The sequence below is a fragment of the Drosophila mojavensis genome, unplaced genomic scaffold, assembly GCF_018153725.1.
Source record: "Drosophila mojavensis isolate 15081-1352.22 unplaced genomic scaffold, ASM1815372v1 contig_136, whole genome shotgun sequence".
NCBI classification, from domain to species: Eukaryota; Metazoa; Arthropoda; class Insecta; order Diptera; family Drosophilidae; genus Drosophila; species Drosophila mojavensis.
The window spans coordinates 12,158,266-12,175,918 of NW_025318667.1; the positions used below are offsets into that span (position 1 = coordinate 12,158,266).

The following is a 17,653-nucleotide window of genomic DNA, read 5'->3' on the forward strand; positions in this document are numbered from 1 at the left end:
GGCACAGTTCCAAAAAAAAAAAAAAACACAAGCAGCCAATACAGAAATCTATGAGCCTCAGTTAACTAGCGAAGTTCAAAGGTGCAAATGCGTTTTGTCTGTTTTGCCAGCCCGTAGTCCGCCCCCCCCCCGTGTCTCACCCCAAGCCCTGCCTGCCTGCGATCCTCCTGAAAACTGATCTTGCTTTTATGGCACTCGGACTCGTTGCCCTGTCAAAGGCAGCCAGCCCCACGAGCACAGTAGCCAGGCGAAGCTCGCGCAGCTCCCTACAGACACGAGACATAGCAGAGCCAGTTGCATTTTGGGGCCCAGGTCTGTTGGCCTGGCCTGGGCTGGCTAGGTCTGCCTGGGTCTGGCTTGGTCTGGGCCAGGTCTTTGTTGTTGTTGTTGTTGTTGTTGCTGCTGCTGCTGCTGCTGCACTGTGGCTCTGTGGCTGTTCCGCTCATTTGTTTGATCATTTGTTCGGACAATGGCAGCGCGTGAATTTATGCAGTGAAAAGCGCAGTCCAAACAGTCGTTTGTCGTTTTTACCTCGATTGAACTTATGCAATGGCCCAAGGGGTCAGCCCCAGGCTCGACTCCCTCCACACAAGCATACCCCATGCACACACACACAGAGCCATAGATGTGGCTACAGTACTGCAGTTGACACAAATTTTTCTTTACAGGTCAGAGATTTGGTGGAGAAGTGCACATGCCCCTCACAGTTTCCCATGGTGCGCGTTTCCGAGGGCAAATATCGCATCGGCGACACCAAAGTCCTCATCTTTGTGCGGGTAAGTTGAATCCAAGGCTGATAAGGCTTTACACCAATCTTGGCTGGCACTAAAAAAAAAGCTGCTGCGCTTAGCTTGCATTTTAGCTATACAAAACCTAAACATCAATTACAAAATTTGAATCTGGCTTTACTTTTAGCTAGCCTCTAGTCAAAACTTGTCTTCCGGTTAAATCATATCTTAGATTCTAGCTAGGCGCCCATCTGGAATGCTCTTTGAGTATAGAAATATCTGAGATCTATTTTAATTTCAAGCCAAACTTTTAACATAATTTGTAGCTTATTTCGTTTTAAAATGAGGGAAACAAAAATGCAAAAAAAAAATAGAAGCAGTTTCATATAATTTGTATCTAAAGCTTTGTTCTTTACGAAAATTCTTATATATATTTTGAGGGAGATTTTGTTTTTAAACCAATCTCGCAGAAATCATAGCTGAACTTTCGTAAAGCCTTTGTGTTAAGCTTATGTATAAAATTCTAACCTTGATTCGGATTTAGCCTTAGTAATTGAGAATTTTGAGAAACCTGCGCCATCAGATTCTAGCTAAACTTTTTGCTTAATTTAAAACGAAGCTTTCCGCTAAGCTTTTATCCAATAACTTGCCATTAAGCTTGTCGCTAAACTTGCCACTAAGCTATCTGCTAAATTTACATTTGAATGCTAAATGGAACTGTGGAATCATTTTATGTTGGGATCTCTATTAAAAGCCGAGTAGATATCTTCCTGTACGACTGTCTGTCCGTCGTTTAGTCTGTCTGTCTGAACATCCTTCAGTCTGTGTGTCTATCTGTCCTTCATTCTGTCCGTTCTTCAGTCAGTCCGTCCATCCTTCAGTCTGTCTGTCTATCTGTGCTTTGCTCTGTACATCCTTCATTCTATCTGTCCGCCCAGCTCTATGTTTTTCTGCCCATCTATCCATTCTACAAAGCTTTTCTCTGTAATCGATATCCATTTTATCGATCCAGTTCGATATAAATTCTGCTAAATCATACAGATATATACAGATATTGGCATTTCTTAGAGATTATATGTATATTCTCATATGGATGGCTCAACATCTCTGCCAGCTTCATCTGCTTGGGTCTCACCTTTACCTCTTCTATTTACAGATCTTGCGCTCGCATGTGATGGTGCGCGTGGGCGGAGGCTGGGACACGCTCTCCCATTATCTGGACAAGCACGATCCCTGCCGCTGTCGGGCCCAGCATCGCAGCTCGCTGCAGGCGCGTCTGATGATCCGCAACACGAGCAATTCCGGCAATGGCATTGAGCTGCACAAGGCGCATGTGATATACGAACGGTGAGTGACCCGCTCGCTAGCAGGTTAATAACTAGCCCAAACACCCCCCTCCCCGCCAGACCCCCACCGCATTGGCCGCACGATGGGGCTGGATGCATTAAGTTGTTATCGCCCCGCTAATTGCATGCATAAAGCCGGATAATGACGCGAGTGCGAGTGCGAGTGCGTTGCGAGCTCCAGAATCCGCAGCGAGTCGCGCCAAGTGCCCCATTAACAAGCTCCATTAAAGACACACTCGCAGCTAGCTCAGCCGGAGGAGGAGGAGGAGGCGGCGGCTAAAGCGGGGCGTTGCTGTGAATAGTCGTCAAATGCATTCATGAATTAACGCGCTCATTCACCAAACGCAAATAGATGCTTAGGCAATGCGGCTCCACTCGCCTCCTGCTCCCCGCTCAGAGTCCTTTTGGGCTGTGTGCATCTATCTCGTGGTTGCAGTTGAGCGCAGCCAACTTAACAGGCCCAAACAATTGTTAGCTTTTTAAGCTGACTGTGCTTAGAGCTTTAACTGTTTAATCTTAAAGCGCAGCCAACTTAACTTAAGCTTAAAGCATTTGATTAATTACAAATTTCATTTGAAAGTCGCTATTCTGAATACTAGATGAACGTAATTCCCATTAATACTAGCTATATTCTATGGCACCAGGCTGTTATACCACGACTTCGTTTATTATTGCACTCTGGAGAGATAAGAGCTTTGTATTGCCCACATTCGACTGCCTATCAATGTGAACTAAGCGTAAATAAGACTGTAAAATAGACTCAGCCGGTCTCAATGAGGTGTTCCACACCAGCTATCTATATAGTACTGGGCGAAACTATAGATATAATATAAGAGTTTGGGAGTTAATACTTCCTGATGAGTCATAACTCAACCTATTCAACTTCAATTTTTGGATGTACCCAGTTGATTTTGGGAAATACCTTTCTGGTTCTTGTGCACACGTTCGGCTATCAATTGATATAGAATTATACAACTTTTTCTAATCTAGTTCTTTGGCTAGTTGTCGTTGGATCATTTCTATAAGTAATCAGTGATCTGATGTTATTGTTATTTTCAATAGCTCCGTTTTGTGTTACGCCAAAAGACCAATTACAGCTATTTATTTATAGACTTGTAAAATCGATAAGATATCGAAGCGCCAAAGTAAATCCATAATGAACTAACAAATAACAATGCACAACGGGTAAACGGCTAGAAAAACCAATAAAAAAAACCTGCTCTACCGACTGCTGAATACTCTTTCCACATTTGATTGAAACAGAGGATTCCAGCTTTGTAAACGATTTGGCACGCCCACTAGAGTCTATTTTATATCTTTTGTAAGCTAGCTCTAGAATAGACTATATAGACTCTACAGTAAATCATGCTGTTAGCTGGAAGGCTGTAAAGCTGTAGATGATAATACAAAGGATTTCCTGATATTTATATATAGATTATTTATAGATTAAAGAATCTAATCTAGTAGGAATCTATCGCAATTTATAGCACCCATCGCTTTAATTATTATACAATATTTGGCCATTGGAGCTATAGGTTATACTTTTACCACATTGGATATATATATATGTATATTCATAATATCCAAATTTTGGAATTAACGGACAGCTTGTATCCGTTAAGCTTTTGCCTATCGATTGCTTATGCCATAATCGATTTCTTGCAGCTCACCACCAGCAGCTCGACGCGTGTTATCGAATGGCGCAACTGGTTCCGGTTCTGGTTCCGGTGCCGTTTCACCAGCCGCTGGCGCTGGCGGCACCTCACCCAATGCCAGTCTAGCATCCAATGGCGGCAGCGCCGTCGCCGTGAAGCATCGCAGTCGCAGCCCGACGCCACAGCGCAAGTTCTTGAACCAGACAAACGGATTGGCCCAGACCGGATTGGAGCCGTTGCCGGCGGGCTCGCCCTACCTGGCCCGGCGCTCCATGTCGCCCAGTCAGCGGCGCATCAACGATATGCGCAAGAAGCAGAGCTCGCTGGACGGCTACAGCAGCGGACCGAAGTCCCTGCCCGCTGGCTCGGGCGCAGGAGGCGCAGATGGGCAGGAGGAGTCCACATCATCATCGTCGTCGTCGTCGTCGTCGGCGGCAACGGCGGCAACAGTCGCTGCAATCGTCCAGCCCGAGCAGAGCAACAAGTTCGAGAACATCAGCGACAATGGCAGCGAGATCAGTGACGAGGGCTACCGCAGCCTGGGCGTCATCCAGTCGAATGCACAGAAGCGCGAGTCCCTGCACAGTCAGGCCTCCATCGAGGACGCTGAAACGAATGGTGAGTACAGATGGTAGCTCTTGGAGAACTCTCTGATCAGCTTGGGACGACTTGAATCTCTTTCATCTCCTTTACAGCGCGTCTCGATCAAACGTCAAGCGACTCGCAGAGCTCGCCCACGGATGAGCACGAGCAGGAGCAGGAGCATGACCGGGAGCAGGAGCAGGAGCAGGAGCAGGAGCAGGAACCAGTGCCTGAGGTGGAACTCAAGACGAATTGTGTGCAGGAGGCAGAGCCGGTGCCAGACTACTCCATCTGCGAGCTGGACGGACCCCAATCGCTGCCCGCTGTGCTGCCCTGGCGCAAGACCGCCTGCGTCAGCAAGTTCGAGCAGTCCGGCGTGTTCATTACGGATGATGAGATTACAGTGACCACAGATCCAGCAGAGGCGGTGCCAGTGCCAGTGGCAGTGGCAGAACCAGAGACACAGGCAGAGGCAGGCGGCAACAAGGCGCCGCCGGCAGCGGGTCTCAGCAAGATACCGCGCTCGCCCCTCGCCAGTCGTCGGCGCCGCAGCAGCATCGACAACAGCACCTGCGGCAGCAGCAACGGCGGCAGTCTGCAGGACTTGCACAGCATCAACCGGAAGCAGCCCGTCTATCAGTCGGTGCGTCGCCCGCCGGCCACGCCCAGACCGAAGGCCTCGCAGCTGCCGCTGGTGCGCGACGTGACCAATACGTGGAGCGGACGCAGTGCACCCCAGAATGGAATCGCCGCCAGCAAGAAGCGGCCCACCATCAATCCGGACACGTTTGCGCCGCCCACTGGCGCAGCCGCTGCGACGTCCACGTCGCCGTCGCCGTCGCCCTTTGAGCGCGGCAGCAAGACGCGCCACTCGCAGATCCTCTACGACAGCAACGGACGGCGGGTGCGCGGCGGCTGCAGCAGCTCGCTGACGACGTCGCCCGTGAAGAACCATGCCGCCTCGCCGCTGGCCCAGCAGCTGCTCGAGGCGGCGAGCAGTTCCAAGAATGATGCACAGATTCTGGAGAAGATGAAGTCGCTGCTCTATCGCTATGCCGCCGGCAATCAACAGAAGCAGCAGCCACAGCAGCAGCAGCGGTCGGGCAATGGCAAGAAGACGCCCGTCTACGAGGACTTCACATCGGCCTGGGTCCACAGCAACGGCAATTTGGAGCGCTCCGAGAGCTGCTCGCCGCCGGCCAAGGCGCGCTCCAAGCGCAGCTCGGCCGCCTCCTCCTGCGGCAGCAACAATTCAGCTGGAGCTGCCGCTGCCGCTGCTGCTGCAGTCATATCGCCACGCAGGGAGCGCGGCCTGTCCAAGATTCCGGCACCAGTGCGTCAGCACACGGAGCTTTATTAACGGCGCGCCAAGGCGCAAGCCAGGCACAGCCCGATCACAGTGAAGCACGGGCGCCCTAGACCATAACTAAGCTAAAGGAATTGTCCGTCTATATGTCTGGGTGGCTTGTTAGATTGTAGCGAACGCAGCCGTTCCAATAGACCTCAGCAAGCTAACAACATACTCGTCTCTCTCCACACAAATATATATATATAGATATATACAAGAATACAGGAATAGGAACTGAAGGAAAGGGAAAAGGAAAATCAATATAAACTGCAACTGCCTCATTAGATCCCCAGGAACTCGGCCAATCCATGCACCAGTGCCAGCAGCAATCATATTCCAGAGAAATCCTTAAGCCAGCCACGTCTACTCGCTGTTCTTGCTGAACGCTCTCTGCTCTACGCTAAACTCTTACTCTTAACTCTTAACATGTCAGCTTACTCGTTGCTGTCACTCGCTGCTACGTCTCTTTACAAATAACGAGTGCAGGCGGTGTTTAAGAGCTGTACTGCAGCAATGCTTCCATTAGCTTCACGGTCGTCACTCGTTGCATTTCTATCAAGCGAGTGACGAGTGCAGCTAAGCTCTCGTCTCTCTCGTTACTCTCCTGGAAAGTAAATTGATCGCTACTCGTCACATTTCTATCTAGCGAGTAAACAGTAAAGCTTAGCTCTCTTACAGAAGTCAATGACTCGTTCACTCGTTCTACTCGCTCGTCTAGCAAGTAGCTCAATCGCTACTCGCTACTCGCCACTCGCTACTCGTCGTGATTGCTTGTGACCTGCGTGCCGTGCGATGCGTCGAGAACCAAACATTTACAATCCAAAATTGAGACTTTCAAATTACAATTTTAACGTTTCCTCTTCTATATACGGATATACATACATATATACGGATTTTTTTCGAATAGAACCTAAAGATAAGATAGTTTTTTTTTGGCATACAAAATCTTAAGGAACTCTGATGCATTGCTCCCGTGATAGATCTTAGAAGCAAAGAAAATAAAAAAATAAATAATAATAATAATAATTAAAAACATAGAAAGCGCATAATTTTCTAGAAGTTTTACGATTAGTGTACGTACACTCACACACCCACGCTCACGGCATGCTGTGAGTAAAAGAGAGAGAGGAAGAGAAACAATTTGTAAATAGGAAAAATAATGGGAAAGAAAAGAACTTTTGCCTAATTAATTGGGTTTATGTAATAAAAGGTAACTAATTAGGACTGATTGTAGAGCATGCATGTGTGTACATGTATGCGTATGTGCATGTGGCGTGTGCGTGTGTGTGTGTGTTTATATATGTGTGCGTACTTAATTATTTCCAGCATAGCCTTAAAAAGAAAATGGAAAATTTATTTTTATACGCAAGCCATCAAAGCGAAAAACGAGGGAATAAAATGAGAAAATTTTAAACAAAAACAAAATTACGATTTTACATGACGACGTAAAGATATACAAACCATAAGAAAGGAGCAGACATAATAAAAAACAACAACACTATAATAATTACAAACAACAATAATAATAGTTAAAAGCACAGTTGAGCATTAGTTAGGATTGTTAGAGCAGCTGTCGAAGAACTTAATGAATTTTGGTGCTTTATATAGGTCAGGCAGACACCGAAGATAATTTCCATATTATGCCCCCAAATCAGAACTATATATAGTACATATATAAAGGTCACAAAAAGTTTTCGAATTTTAAGTGGAATGCTTCTTATACTATATATAAACCCCATATAACTAAAAAAAAAAAAAAAAAAAACTTAAAAAAACCCATAACCGAACTATGTAAAAGCCTAATATAATATTTCATTTGACCACAAAATATTAGAATAATTTTAAATATAAATATAATTTTTTTTTTTTTTGCTTTTTGTAATAGCAAAGTTTAGTACGTCGTACCTTTATAAAGCAGCATATAAAAATATATAGCATATATATATAATTTCAAGTCAAGTTTCTGTTAAACAAAATGTATCCAACGCAAGCAAACCACATATATCTATATGTATGCGATTATTCTCTGCTATATCTAAGAGCCTAAGCTCATAACTATATATATATATATATAACAAAACAATATATAAAACAAAAACATGAACAAGAAAAAGAAAACAACATATGTAGATCAAATCGAAACAATAACACTACAAATTTCATTTCAGCAAAATGACAATTTAATTGTTTACACAACACGCACATAACATGAAGATAAAAACAAAAAGATAGAAATCTATCTGACAGATACTTTTGCATATGTTGCTGTGTTGACCTAATGGCAATTTCTTCTTTTCCTCAAGCTCTATTTATATTCTTGTTTTGGAAATTGATGTAATGCAACACATATACATATATATACATATATATGAAAATGTATTTTAAATACAATTAATTATTATTAAATCATTTAAAAGCAAACTAACTATTACAAATAGATAACGAGAAGAATATCTGTGTGTGTGTAAAGCCACAATATATTGATTTTAATCACAAGAATTTAATAAATATATAAATAAAGTATAAACGATAAAAGAAAACGAAAAACGCACACAATTTCGAGTTTTATTTCACACACCTAATCTGGACGTCAAGTCTAGCATAGCAAATTAGCTGCAGGAAAAAGTCTGACAGGCAACATATTGCTTAATTAGTGGAGCTATTATAGAAACGAACTCGTTGCAACGTATGCGGATACGCATCGTGCTCACCTGTCGTCAAGGTAAATTAGCATGTGCATCTGCAACTAATTAACAATAATCAGGCAAAGAAATTCTCCTGAAATTCAAAAATACGTTAAATGCAAATAGTGCGGATGTCGCAGCACCAAGCTTGGATTACCTCACAGATTCGATAGTCAAATCGGTTGTTATCGCTATGCAGCACTGGTTCACTGAACAAAAGCAAACTTTAAAAGTGAATTCATAAAAGTTAACATGTTCTTTTATGGAATATACATATATTTATTGTTTATATACTATTCTTCATTAGAACTCTTCTTTTTTTCTCAGCTAATTCTACTACCCTACAGATCTCCCAGACTACTACTGTCCATACCAAAACGAGCCTTGTCTTGACTCTCGGTCCAAGCCTTGGCAATCATTTGCTTTGTTTTTGAATCGCCGGAGTTATACATTTTCTTCATGATGTTGACCAATGCACCCTCGGGATTTTCACTATCCTTAGACAACTCGCTATCCTGCTTCTGTTTTAGACGCTTCTGTATGGATGTTAGAACGTCCCAGCTCTTATCTTCCTCGACCTTCTTCAAATAAATAGCAACCATGTCGGTCTTCAGCTTCCGATAACTCTTCTCAACATCGATGGCATAGAGCAGATTGTTGACGGTGAGCCCAAAATCTTTGCCGTTGAGATCGCTCACATACAACTGCATTGAGTTTTCCGTGTAGTGAACTGTGACTGCCTCCTCGGCACAGTTCTGAACGCCGGGCAGCGTTATGAACAGCTTAACAAACTTGGCGCTTTGATCCCAGCCGTAGTCTGTGAGCTCGTGTAGATAGCTGATGGGCATATTTCAGTTTCATTATATGTATATATACATATGTATATAGTGAAATTAAATTTTGAAATGCTTACCGCTTAGTTTCTGGACCAGCTTTTCGTTCGGCTGCCAGGCGTGCTTTTATCTCTAGGTTAATAATTTCGCGTTCTGCTTCAGCCTTAGCCTGGGTTAACGCGCCTTTTACACGCGCAGTTTTTGCTAGCTCCAACAGTGCAATGCACTCGGCGACTTCGGCCTTTAGCTGTGGCAATTGACATGTTTTTTACATTCAGTTTATTTTAATTCATCACTTTGTCTACTTACTTGTTCGACGGGCATTTTCCTTCAAGTTTATAAGCGTCAGGCTCTTACTAAAATTTGTATAACTACTGAATCGTAGAAACTTCGAGCAATAATGACGCCGGCTTATGGATGTGTCCTCTGATAATATCGATATTTAGAAAAATGAGCTACAACTCACGATACTTATCACGGTATTTATAAATACTGAAATACTAAATAAAAATGCATAGCTTATCGATTGGTAGCGGAAATCGAAACAGTTATTTTCAATGTATTTATGTGCTGGCAATACTGCAACGTAACGGTGCTTTTCCAGTTTTGCGCAATTAGATTTTCTAATTGGTCCAATATAAAATATGAGTCTGCAAGACGAGAGCTTTCCCACTGATGAACTGTTTGACCAACTAAACGCCACCACAGCCAGCGATGGCAATAGCCAAAGTTTTCAGCGTCAATACAGCATGTGTTTGGGGCTTGATGTGCCCGAAAACATTGAGCGCCAAGTGTCGCCATTTTTAAACAGCGACTGCTCAGAAAAAACGTGCTCCAGCGATCCCCTCGGCATGGAACACACGGAAAGTGGGGCCAAACGTAGTGAGTGTCAGCATGATCCCTTATCATAATGATTCATACATGTTATTGCAGGCAACAATGGGGTGACAGATACGCACCTACAGCTGGGAAGTGGGCGCAGCAATAAAGCGGTTTCTTATCAGGACATACACACGGCATACACGAAGCGAACGTACAAACACGTGACGAGCAAAGTGAGCAAATACATTGCGGACATACACGACCAGGAGAAACAGCGTCGAACCTCAGCCAGCACATTTCAAAGGCACCGGTCGATGCCCGAATCGCTCACGCCCCGAGGCGGTACCGACGACCAGCAGAAAATAGATCATTCGCTCTCGCTGGCCAATAGCAGCAGCACAGACATGCACGTACGCGACGAGAGCTACGAGCGATTGGTCAGCGAGAAAGATCACTTGCAGTCGTACAATGATTACCTGGAGAGCAGGCTTTACAAGAAGATCAACGATAATCTTGTCCTGCGAAAGAACTTCGAGGTCATACGAACGGAGCTAACCGATTGCAAGGACAAGCTTAAACGTCAAGCCGTTGCTCCAGTTGCTGCCCAATCGCTGCGCTCACTCGTCTATTGTCCTCCCAATGAGAGCGTCGCCACACAAACAGATTTGCCAGTTATGGCCAATTTATCCAATCTTTCAAATATGCCCGCCTTAGCGGCAAATGCAACACCGCATCCTAACACAAACCTGAATGACATCACTTACGATAGTAGCGTCGGCTCTATTGAAATACCGTTACTCAGCGTGCAGCCGACGGCTCACCAACTGAAACTGACCAAATCGGTCAAGAAGAGCGGGATAATAAAGCGTTTGTCCCTAAACTTTAGCAACGACAGTGCTGACGGTGATGTCACTGGGCAAGCGTTAAGTATATATATTAATAAATAATAATGAGCAATTAAAAACCATTTGCTAATTGTAGCTGGTGTTGCAGTTGGCGTTAGCATGGAACCAACTGGCACTAATGGCGCCACCACAAACCACTCAGGCAGCAGTCATCCCAGCAGCAATGACTCAGCCATTGAGATAGAGGGTAACGAGCTGCGATCACCGCGAGTCAATTATGGACCCATCCGCGAGTGGGGACAACGTGAAGGATTGATTTACTTTGACAAGCACAGCAATCGGGTCATTGAGCTGGTGCCACTCAATCCGCATGAGTCGAGCAACGGCAGCTCAATCAACCAGAGCCAGTTCAGCATGCTGCAGTACACGGCCAATGCGCACATTGGCCAAAGGAAGAAATCCCTGGCTGCTCGCATGCTGCGCCTACTGGGACCCTGTGCCCGTTGCGATGATCCCAATCAGATCGATACCAGCACAGCTACCTATACAGTGGGTATACCACTTTTGGCCAACGAGTCAAGGCGTTGAATATTCATTATTTATTGTATTTCTATTTCTATGTTAGCGCTGGCGTTTTTCTCTTTATTTTTTTCTGTTTTAACCACATTTTTATGTTTTAGTCCACATTTGTATTCAATAATTCCATGTCATGTTATAATTTATGGCTGTATGCATTTTTAGTCGTAGTTTAGTGTCAGTTTATCAACATGTATCCATTCATAAATATTAAAATTGAATTGCGTTCTTAAATTTGTAGATTAGCGTTATCGATTCATAATTAATCAAATTGAATTGAGTGTTTAAATTTCGCGGTCATCAGTGCACCAAGCTATCGATGGACAGCGCTGCAGCGAACCGATATACCAGTGTGGGCAACACTGTCATCAGCTGGTCGCCATTTGTCGCCATCGGCGAATTGTCAAAGAATTGCAATGGCCTGGCAGGCATAGACTAAGTAACTTGATGGTCGCATTTAACAAAAATAAATAATTCGGAAAGTTCGAGAGGAGAGCGAAATATATCCCGCTGATATTCGCCAAAATTAACATCGGTTTACCAGGCGAGTAACAGCGGGAACGACAGCAACAGAAACGAAGCCAAACGGAATCCAGATTGACTAAAAACTTTTAAAAAAAAGTAAGCGATTCAAATTTTGCCTACTGTTGAAGGCGAAAAAAACCCTATTCCTCACTAACATTACAGCGCTCAACAGTGCTGTTCGGCACCTAAAAAAAAAATATATTATAAAAACGAAAAATTTCCAAATTTTTAAAAACCAAATTAGAGACGTATAATTTTAATCGCGATTTCGGACTAAATTTCCATGTATTTATAGAAAAAAAAAAAAAAAAAAACCAAAAATAAGAAAAAAGGCCATTCCATATAAACGCGGCGAGCCAATAAAAAAAACGGTTGTCAAGAATTTGCTTAAGCCAGCTCGGGCCGATGCTGCTGCTGATTGCGTTGCGTGAGAAGAGAGCCCGTGAAATGGAGAAGCGCGTCAATTCCGGCAATGGACGCTGCGGAAACGCGACTATGCCGGCTGGTCCAGCGAAGAAAACCAACGCACATGCTAATAAGCTAAGCACCACCAAGGCCACATCCAAACCGAGGAATCTGCAACAGAAGAAAGCTAGCAATGCAACAACTGCTGTTACTACTACTACTACTACTGCTACTACTACTACTACTACTGGAGCAGCAGTAGCAGCAGCAGCAGCAGTGGATGGCAACTCGAGTCCAAAGTTAGCGGCCACATTTCAAGGCATGAGCGTAAACGTGCCGCCGACTGCGAGCAGAGGCATGCACTCTTGGCCGCGCCAGGACGAGCATACGATGCAAACAACAACTGCAGCGATTACAGCTGCACGCGCAAGAGCAGCAGTAGATTTGGCCGCTTTGGCAGCCACAGCGACGGCAAACATAGCGAATAATAAGCAAAATAACAACAACAACTACAATGGTATTGTGAAAATCCAAAAGCATCCGCCAGTGTTGGGAATAGGCGAACAATATGCAACAATTGCGGCGAATTACAGGACGAAGCCACGCAACAAAAGCGACGGTAAGGCAACCATTTTGAATTTGTATTTTCTATTCCGTGCAAATGTACTAAGTGTGTGTGAGAGTTTGCGAATAATGTGTGTGTGTATTCGTTCCTATTCAAATCTATTTTTATGCATAAGACAGTGAGTGGAAGAGGGAGGGGGCAAGTGCTTTTAGATTTAACAAAAGCTGTCATTTTCTTATTAAATATTGACAATTTCAATTTTCAGAGGCCATCAACGATCTGCTGCAGCGCATACCGGACATTGGGCAAATATTTGATGTGCAGAGTAGAATTGGCAACGGAACCTTTAGCACTGTGCTCCTGGCCACACTTAAGCGGGAAGCACAGTTACCGGAGAATATGCGGCGCAAGTTTGCTATCAAGCATCACATACCCACCAGCCATCCGGACCGCATTATGAAGGAGCTGCAGTGCATGACTGACATGGGGTAAGTCTACCACATTCCAATATTATCAATATGAAAATTTATAATTACTAATTGCAAGACAAAAATGTAAATAATTTCTCAGCGAATTATTTATGCATATACATACATACATATGTATATACGCGTGTGTGTGTGCTGCCTTTTCACTGAGAGAGCGTCACGAACGACGTCAGCCGGCTGCCGTAGACGTCTCTTCGATTCTACGTGCCAACGGCATATACGTCATTGCAATTTATTTCAAGTTGCCGTTGGCGTTCTCATTCCCGCTCCTGCTCCCACTCCCATTGCCATCGGTCTGACGTTTATTGCACTTTCACACACCATTCACGTGCTAGCTACCTTCTCAGTTACATGGTCGCCAGCCTCTCTTTTCCTCGTTCGGTCGCTGGCATTCGCCAATCATTTCTCGTGTAACGTTTGTTTACAAATCATGCAAGCAATTTCATGTATGTACATTTAAACAGCCAGACACACACACGCCCACATGTATGCATGTGTATACAAGTACACTCAGGCATACAAATATACATATACCGAATGCATGTATGTGTGAGAGCAGTGTCATCTTCATAAAGTGGATTGTTTGGAATTGTAGCTACTTTGCATATCCTTCCAATAAGTATCGATTACAGTGCCGGTGTGTACTTGCATACTATCGATACTATTCACTCTGCATGGCTCAGATTAGATAAGCAATACACACTTGTGTTCGTGTGTGTTTGTCTGATGACGTAGACAAATCATTCAATTCCGCTCTGAACTACCTTGGGCAAGGTTATCGCAAGAATATGCCTAAATACCAAATGGCAGCCGGCTTGAGTTTCAATAGGGTTCACTTTGCTCCCCTCTTTTCTACTCTGCTGGTATTATTTATGTCTAACAGGCGAGCCAGAGCAAGAGATGGTTGAACAGACAGCGCTCTCTGCGTGGGTCGACAAGGTGGGCGATTGGCTGGGGTGGGTGGGGGATTGGCTGCTCTAAACATAACATTAGTCAGGCGGTCAGCCGGCCGGTTGTACAGCTACTGCTCCCTCTCTCGCTCTCTCTCTGTCTCTTTCACTCTGTTGCTGTTCATATGCATATCTAACGATGTGTGAGTGTATATTCCTGTCCTTATCCATTCAATTTGCGCAAATTCCATTGCCGAATTGCGTCACAGCGTTTAACAATTATGATATGGGAACGACGGGGATTTCGAGTCGTGCGCACTGCTTGGCTAATAATCTTTGCAATGACGTCGACCCTCGTCCATCGACGTGGGCGACCCTTCTCCAGCTAATGTTGTAGGGCATAAGAAAGAGAAGGCGGCGAATGGATGACCAACTAGCCAGTATCTCCTCTCGAGTTTCTCTCTTAATTCAATTAATACTAAATTTACTTCTTTATGGAACTGTTAACAACAGAACGGGTGAAACTTGCCAAAGAATTCGCACATTAGCAAAACGTTAACCGCAATTGTTTAACCCTTGGGAGACATATGAGGTATATAATTGCCAGAATAGCTTACATTTAATATATATATACATATATCTTCCAAAATCAATTCTTATCTCTCGTTTGACAAGTGAAAGTTCTTATCTTTTCAAAGGCGCTCATGTCGATCCTTCACTGATTTATAACGGCTCACTAGCTTCAATAGCTCCATAAGCTTTTGTCTCCCGCTCAGTATTCATCTGTAGCTCTAATCCCTCGCACCTTTTCTAGTCTCACCCTATCCTCTCCCTTTTTTACCCACAATCATATAATCTAATACTCTGTCTCTTTTCTTTTATAGAGGCACCGACAATGTCGTTGGGATCCACTGCTGCTTACGCTGTGAGGCATCGGCGGCCTTTGTGATGCCCTATATGCCACACGATCGCTTCCATGACTTCTACACAAAAATGGATGTGCCTGAGATTCGCCTTTACATGCGCAATCTGCTGTTGGCCCTGCGCCATGTGCACAAGTTCAACATCATCCACCGCGATGTGAAGCCCAGCAATTTTCTGTACAATCGTCGTCAGGGCCAGTTTCTACTCGTTGACTTTGGGCTGGCACAGCATGTCAATGTTCCTGCCGGCCATGCGCCCCAACAACAACAACAACAACAGCAACAGCAGCAGTATCCGGCGCAGCAGCAGCAACTGGCAGCTAACAGCAAGCGTCCGCGCGAGCGTGAGCCACATCCACAGCGTCAACAGCTGCAGCAGCAGCAACAGCTCTCTTCAGCTTCCCCAGAGGCTACACTCGGTGGTGGCGTCAAGCGCATGCGCCTGATTGAGGAGTCAATCAACTGGAACAAGATGCCGCTCAAGCCGGTCAACGAGATAGCGCAGAGCGCCAAGGCTGCCGGAGAACTGATGCTCAACGATGGCAAACAGAGTTTGCCGGAGGGGAGTGGAGCGGCAGCAGCGGTTATATCAACCACCAACAGCACCATACAGCCACAGCAGGGGCCAGCTGCTCAGCCGCAGCTGGTGCAGCAGGAGCCGCCAGTTGCTCACGCTAGCAGCGCCACTGGGACCAAGTACAATACAAATCGCACGACTGGCGGCGGCAATAACTCGAAATGTTTTTGCTTTGCGAATCCCTCCGTTTGCATAAATTGCCTAACCAAGAAGGAGGTGCACGCCTCGCGAGCCGGCACTCCGGGCTACCGTCCGCCGGAGGTGCTGATCAAGTATGCGGATCAGACGACAGCTGTGGATATCTGGGCAGCGGGCGTCATCTTTCTCTCCATACTGTCTGCCGTCTATCCGTTCTTCAAGGCGCCCAACGATTTTGTTGCTCTGGCTGAGATTGTGACCATCTTTGGGGACCGGGCCATACGCAAGACGGCGCTGGCACTGGAGCGCATGGTCACCCTCAGCCAGCGCTCAAAGCCATTGAACCTACGCAAGCTCTGTCTGCGCTTCCGCAATCGTTTGATCTTCAGCGACCAGGAGATGGTGCGCAAACACGAGTCGCCTGACGGCCGGATCGATGTGTGCAAGAACTGTGATCAATATTTCTTCAATTGCCTCTGCGAGGATAGTGTCTACGTAACTGAGCCGCTGGACCCATACGAATGCTTTCCAGCGAGCGCCTATGATCTGCTGGGACGCTTGCTCGAAATAAACCCCCACAAGCGTATTACCGCCGAGCAGGCGCTCAATCATCCATTCTTTACCATGGAGCATCAGACGCCTGATCCGCCCGCACCAACTGTACCCCTTGCTCCTCCCGCTGCCGTTGCCGTTGCTCCTACCGCTGCCGTGGCTTCACCATCGCTCAAGGCAACTAGCAAGCAACAGACGCGCAGGCGCGCTACGAAAAACGGGACGTCACAAAATGTTGCGTCCAATCCTGAGCAGCTACAACCAACTCTACACAAACTGTGAAAACTAGTCGAAACAGAACCCATTTGTACAAAATCCTCTGCAACTTATGATAGATATATATCTATAGATATATATACATTTTTTTTTTTTTTGCATTGAAATCCAGTGGTAAACATAGTCGTATATATATGCATATATACACTCACGCACGCACGGGCGTATGCACACACACACACACATACACATACACACAGAAAATTCTAACATTAAAAACTAACGCCCTGCGCCCACACAAGCACACACATACACACTGCCCCAGTAATCATCATGGCTCCATGCATATCATCCATATACACACAGAGGATTACATAGCAACAAAAAAAAAAAAAAAAACAAGAATAACATTAAAATTAAAATTAGTCGCAAAACTTAAAAAAAAAAAAATAGAAAAAACAAACAGAATTATTTAGTTATAGAAACAAAACAAAAGAAATTACATACCTCAGCATTTTTTTAGCTTTCCTTCATTACATATACTCAATATCCAAATCAAAAACCGTTCGATTTTCGGCTAAAACCAATTTTATGTACACCAAAAAATACATACATTAAATCTACACTTAATATAATTAAAAACTCGTTTTTTTACCAATCAAACCAAATGCAAAACACAAATGGACAAAATAGTTTATAAAACTGCAATTTTAGTACTTAATTAATAAAAGAGAATGAATATGAAAATGTGAGCAGCTAGTTCTGCTCCAACACATAAAAGAAATTAATTGTAAATTGTTAAATATTATTCGAATATCTCTTAGTTTGTATATATTATTAGAGTATGTGTACATATATACATATGCATAAGTAGATCATGTCTGCAGAAAACAAATATATTTATACCGTACAATTTGTATAGAATGAGAAAAACAATTTATTTTGTATTTAAGCT

The 17,653-nt window shown here is 44.4% G+C and overlaps 4 protein-coding genes across 8 annotated transcripts in view; 3 read left to right on the forward strand and 1 right to left on the reverse strand.

Moving 5' to 3' along the window:
- Positions 1-7,861, forward strand: part of LOC6585290 (GAS2-like protein pickled eggs) — a 79,245-nt gene extending 71,384 nt beyond the window's left edge. For both annotated transcript variants that reach the window (XM_044011724.1, XM_044011723.1), the window contains exons 8-11: positions 669-776; positions 1,885-2,075; positions 3,740-4,347; positions 4,425-7,861. In XM_044011724.1, the coding sequence (XP_043867659.1) occupies positions 669-776; positions 1,885-2,075; positions 3,740-4,347; positions 4,425-5,671 (2,154 nt within the window). In that variant the 3' untranslated portion in view covers positions 5,672-7,861. The remainder of the gene's footprint in view (positions 1-668; positions 777-1,884; positions 2,076-3,739; positions 4,348-4,424) is intronic.
- A 737-nt stretch (positions 7,862-8,598) lies between these two features.
- On the reverse strand, positions 8,599-9,597 carry LOC6585291 (calcyclin-binding protein). The gene is made up of 3 exons (XM_002010887.4): positions 9,486-9,597; positions 9,257-9,423; positions 8,599-9,180 (listed from the first exon to the last, which is right to left on the reverse strand). Exons 1-3 carry the CDS (start codon positions 9,498-9,500, stop codon positions 8,685-8,687), a joined length of 678 nt encoding a protein of 225 aa, XP_002010923.1. The 5' UTR covers positions 9,501-9,597; the 3' UTR covers positions 8,599-8,684.
- Positions 9,598-9,730: 133 nt separating this feature from the next.
- Positions 9,731-11,653, forward strand: LOC6585292 (protein swallow). 4 transcript variants are annotated; one of them, XM_015161202.3, is made up of 3 exons: positions 9,731-10,058; positions 10,110-10,925; positions 10,992-11,653. In XM_015161202.3, exons 1-3 carry the CDS (start codon positions 9,821-9,823, stop codon positions 11,429-11,431), a joined length of 1,494 nt encoding a protein of 497 aa, XP_015016688.1. In that variant the 5' UTR covers positions 9,731-9,820; the 3' UTR covers positions 11,432-11,653. The 4 variants fall into 4 exon arrangements, with proteins under 4 accessions (XP_015016688.1, XP_015016690.1, XP_015016689.1 ...); XM_015161204.3 differs by having other exon boundaries at positions 10,128-10,925; positions 10,980-11,653; XM_015161203.3 differs by having other exon boundaries at positions 9,731-10,055; positions 10,980-11,653.
- Positions 11,654-11,813: 160 nt separating this feature from the next.
- On the forward strand, positions 11,814-17,340 carry LOC6585293 (cell division cycle 7-related protein kinase). Its single transcript, XM_032732679.2, has 3 exons — positions 11,814-12,968; positions 13,180-13,402; positions 15,177-17,340. The coding sequence occupies exons 1-3, from the start codon at positions 12,350-12,352 to the stop codon at positions 16,762-16,764; spliced, it is 2,430 nt and encodes an 809-aa protein (XP_032588570.1). The 5' UTR covers positions 11,814-12,349; the 3' UTR covers positions 16,765-17,340.
- Positions 17,341-17,653: the final 313 nt, after the last annotated feature.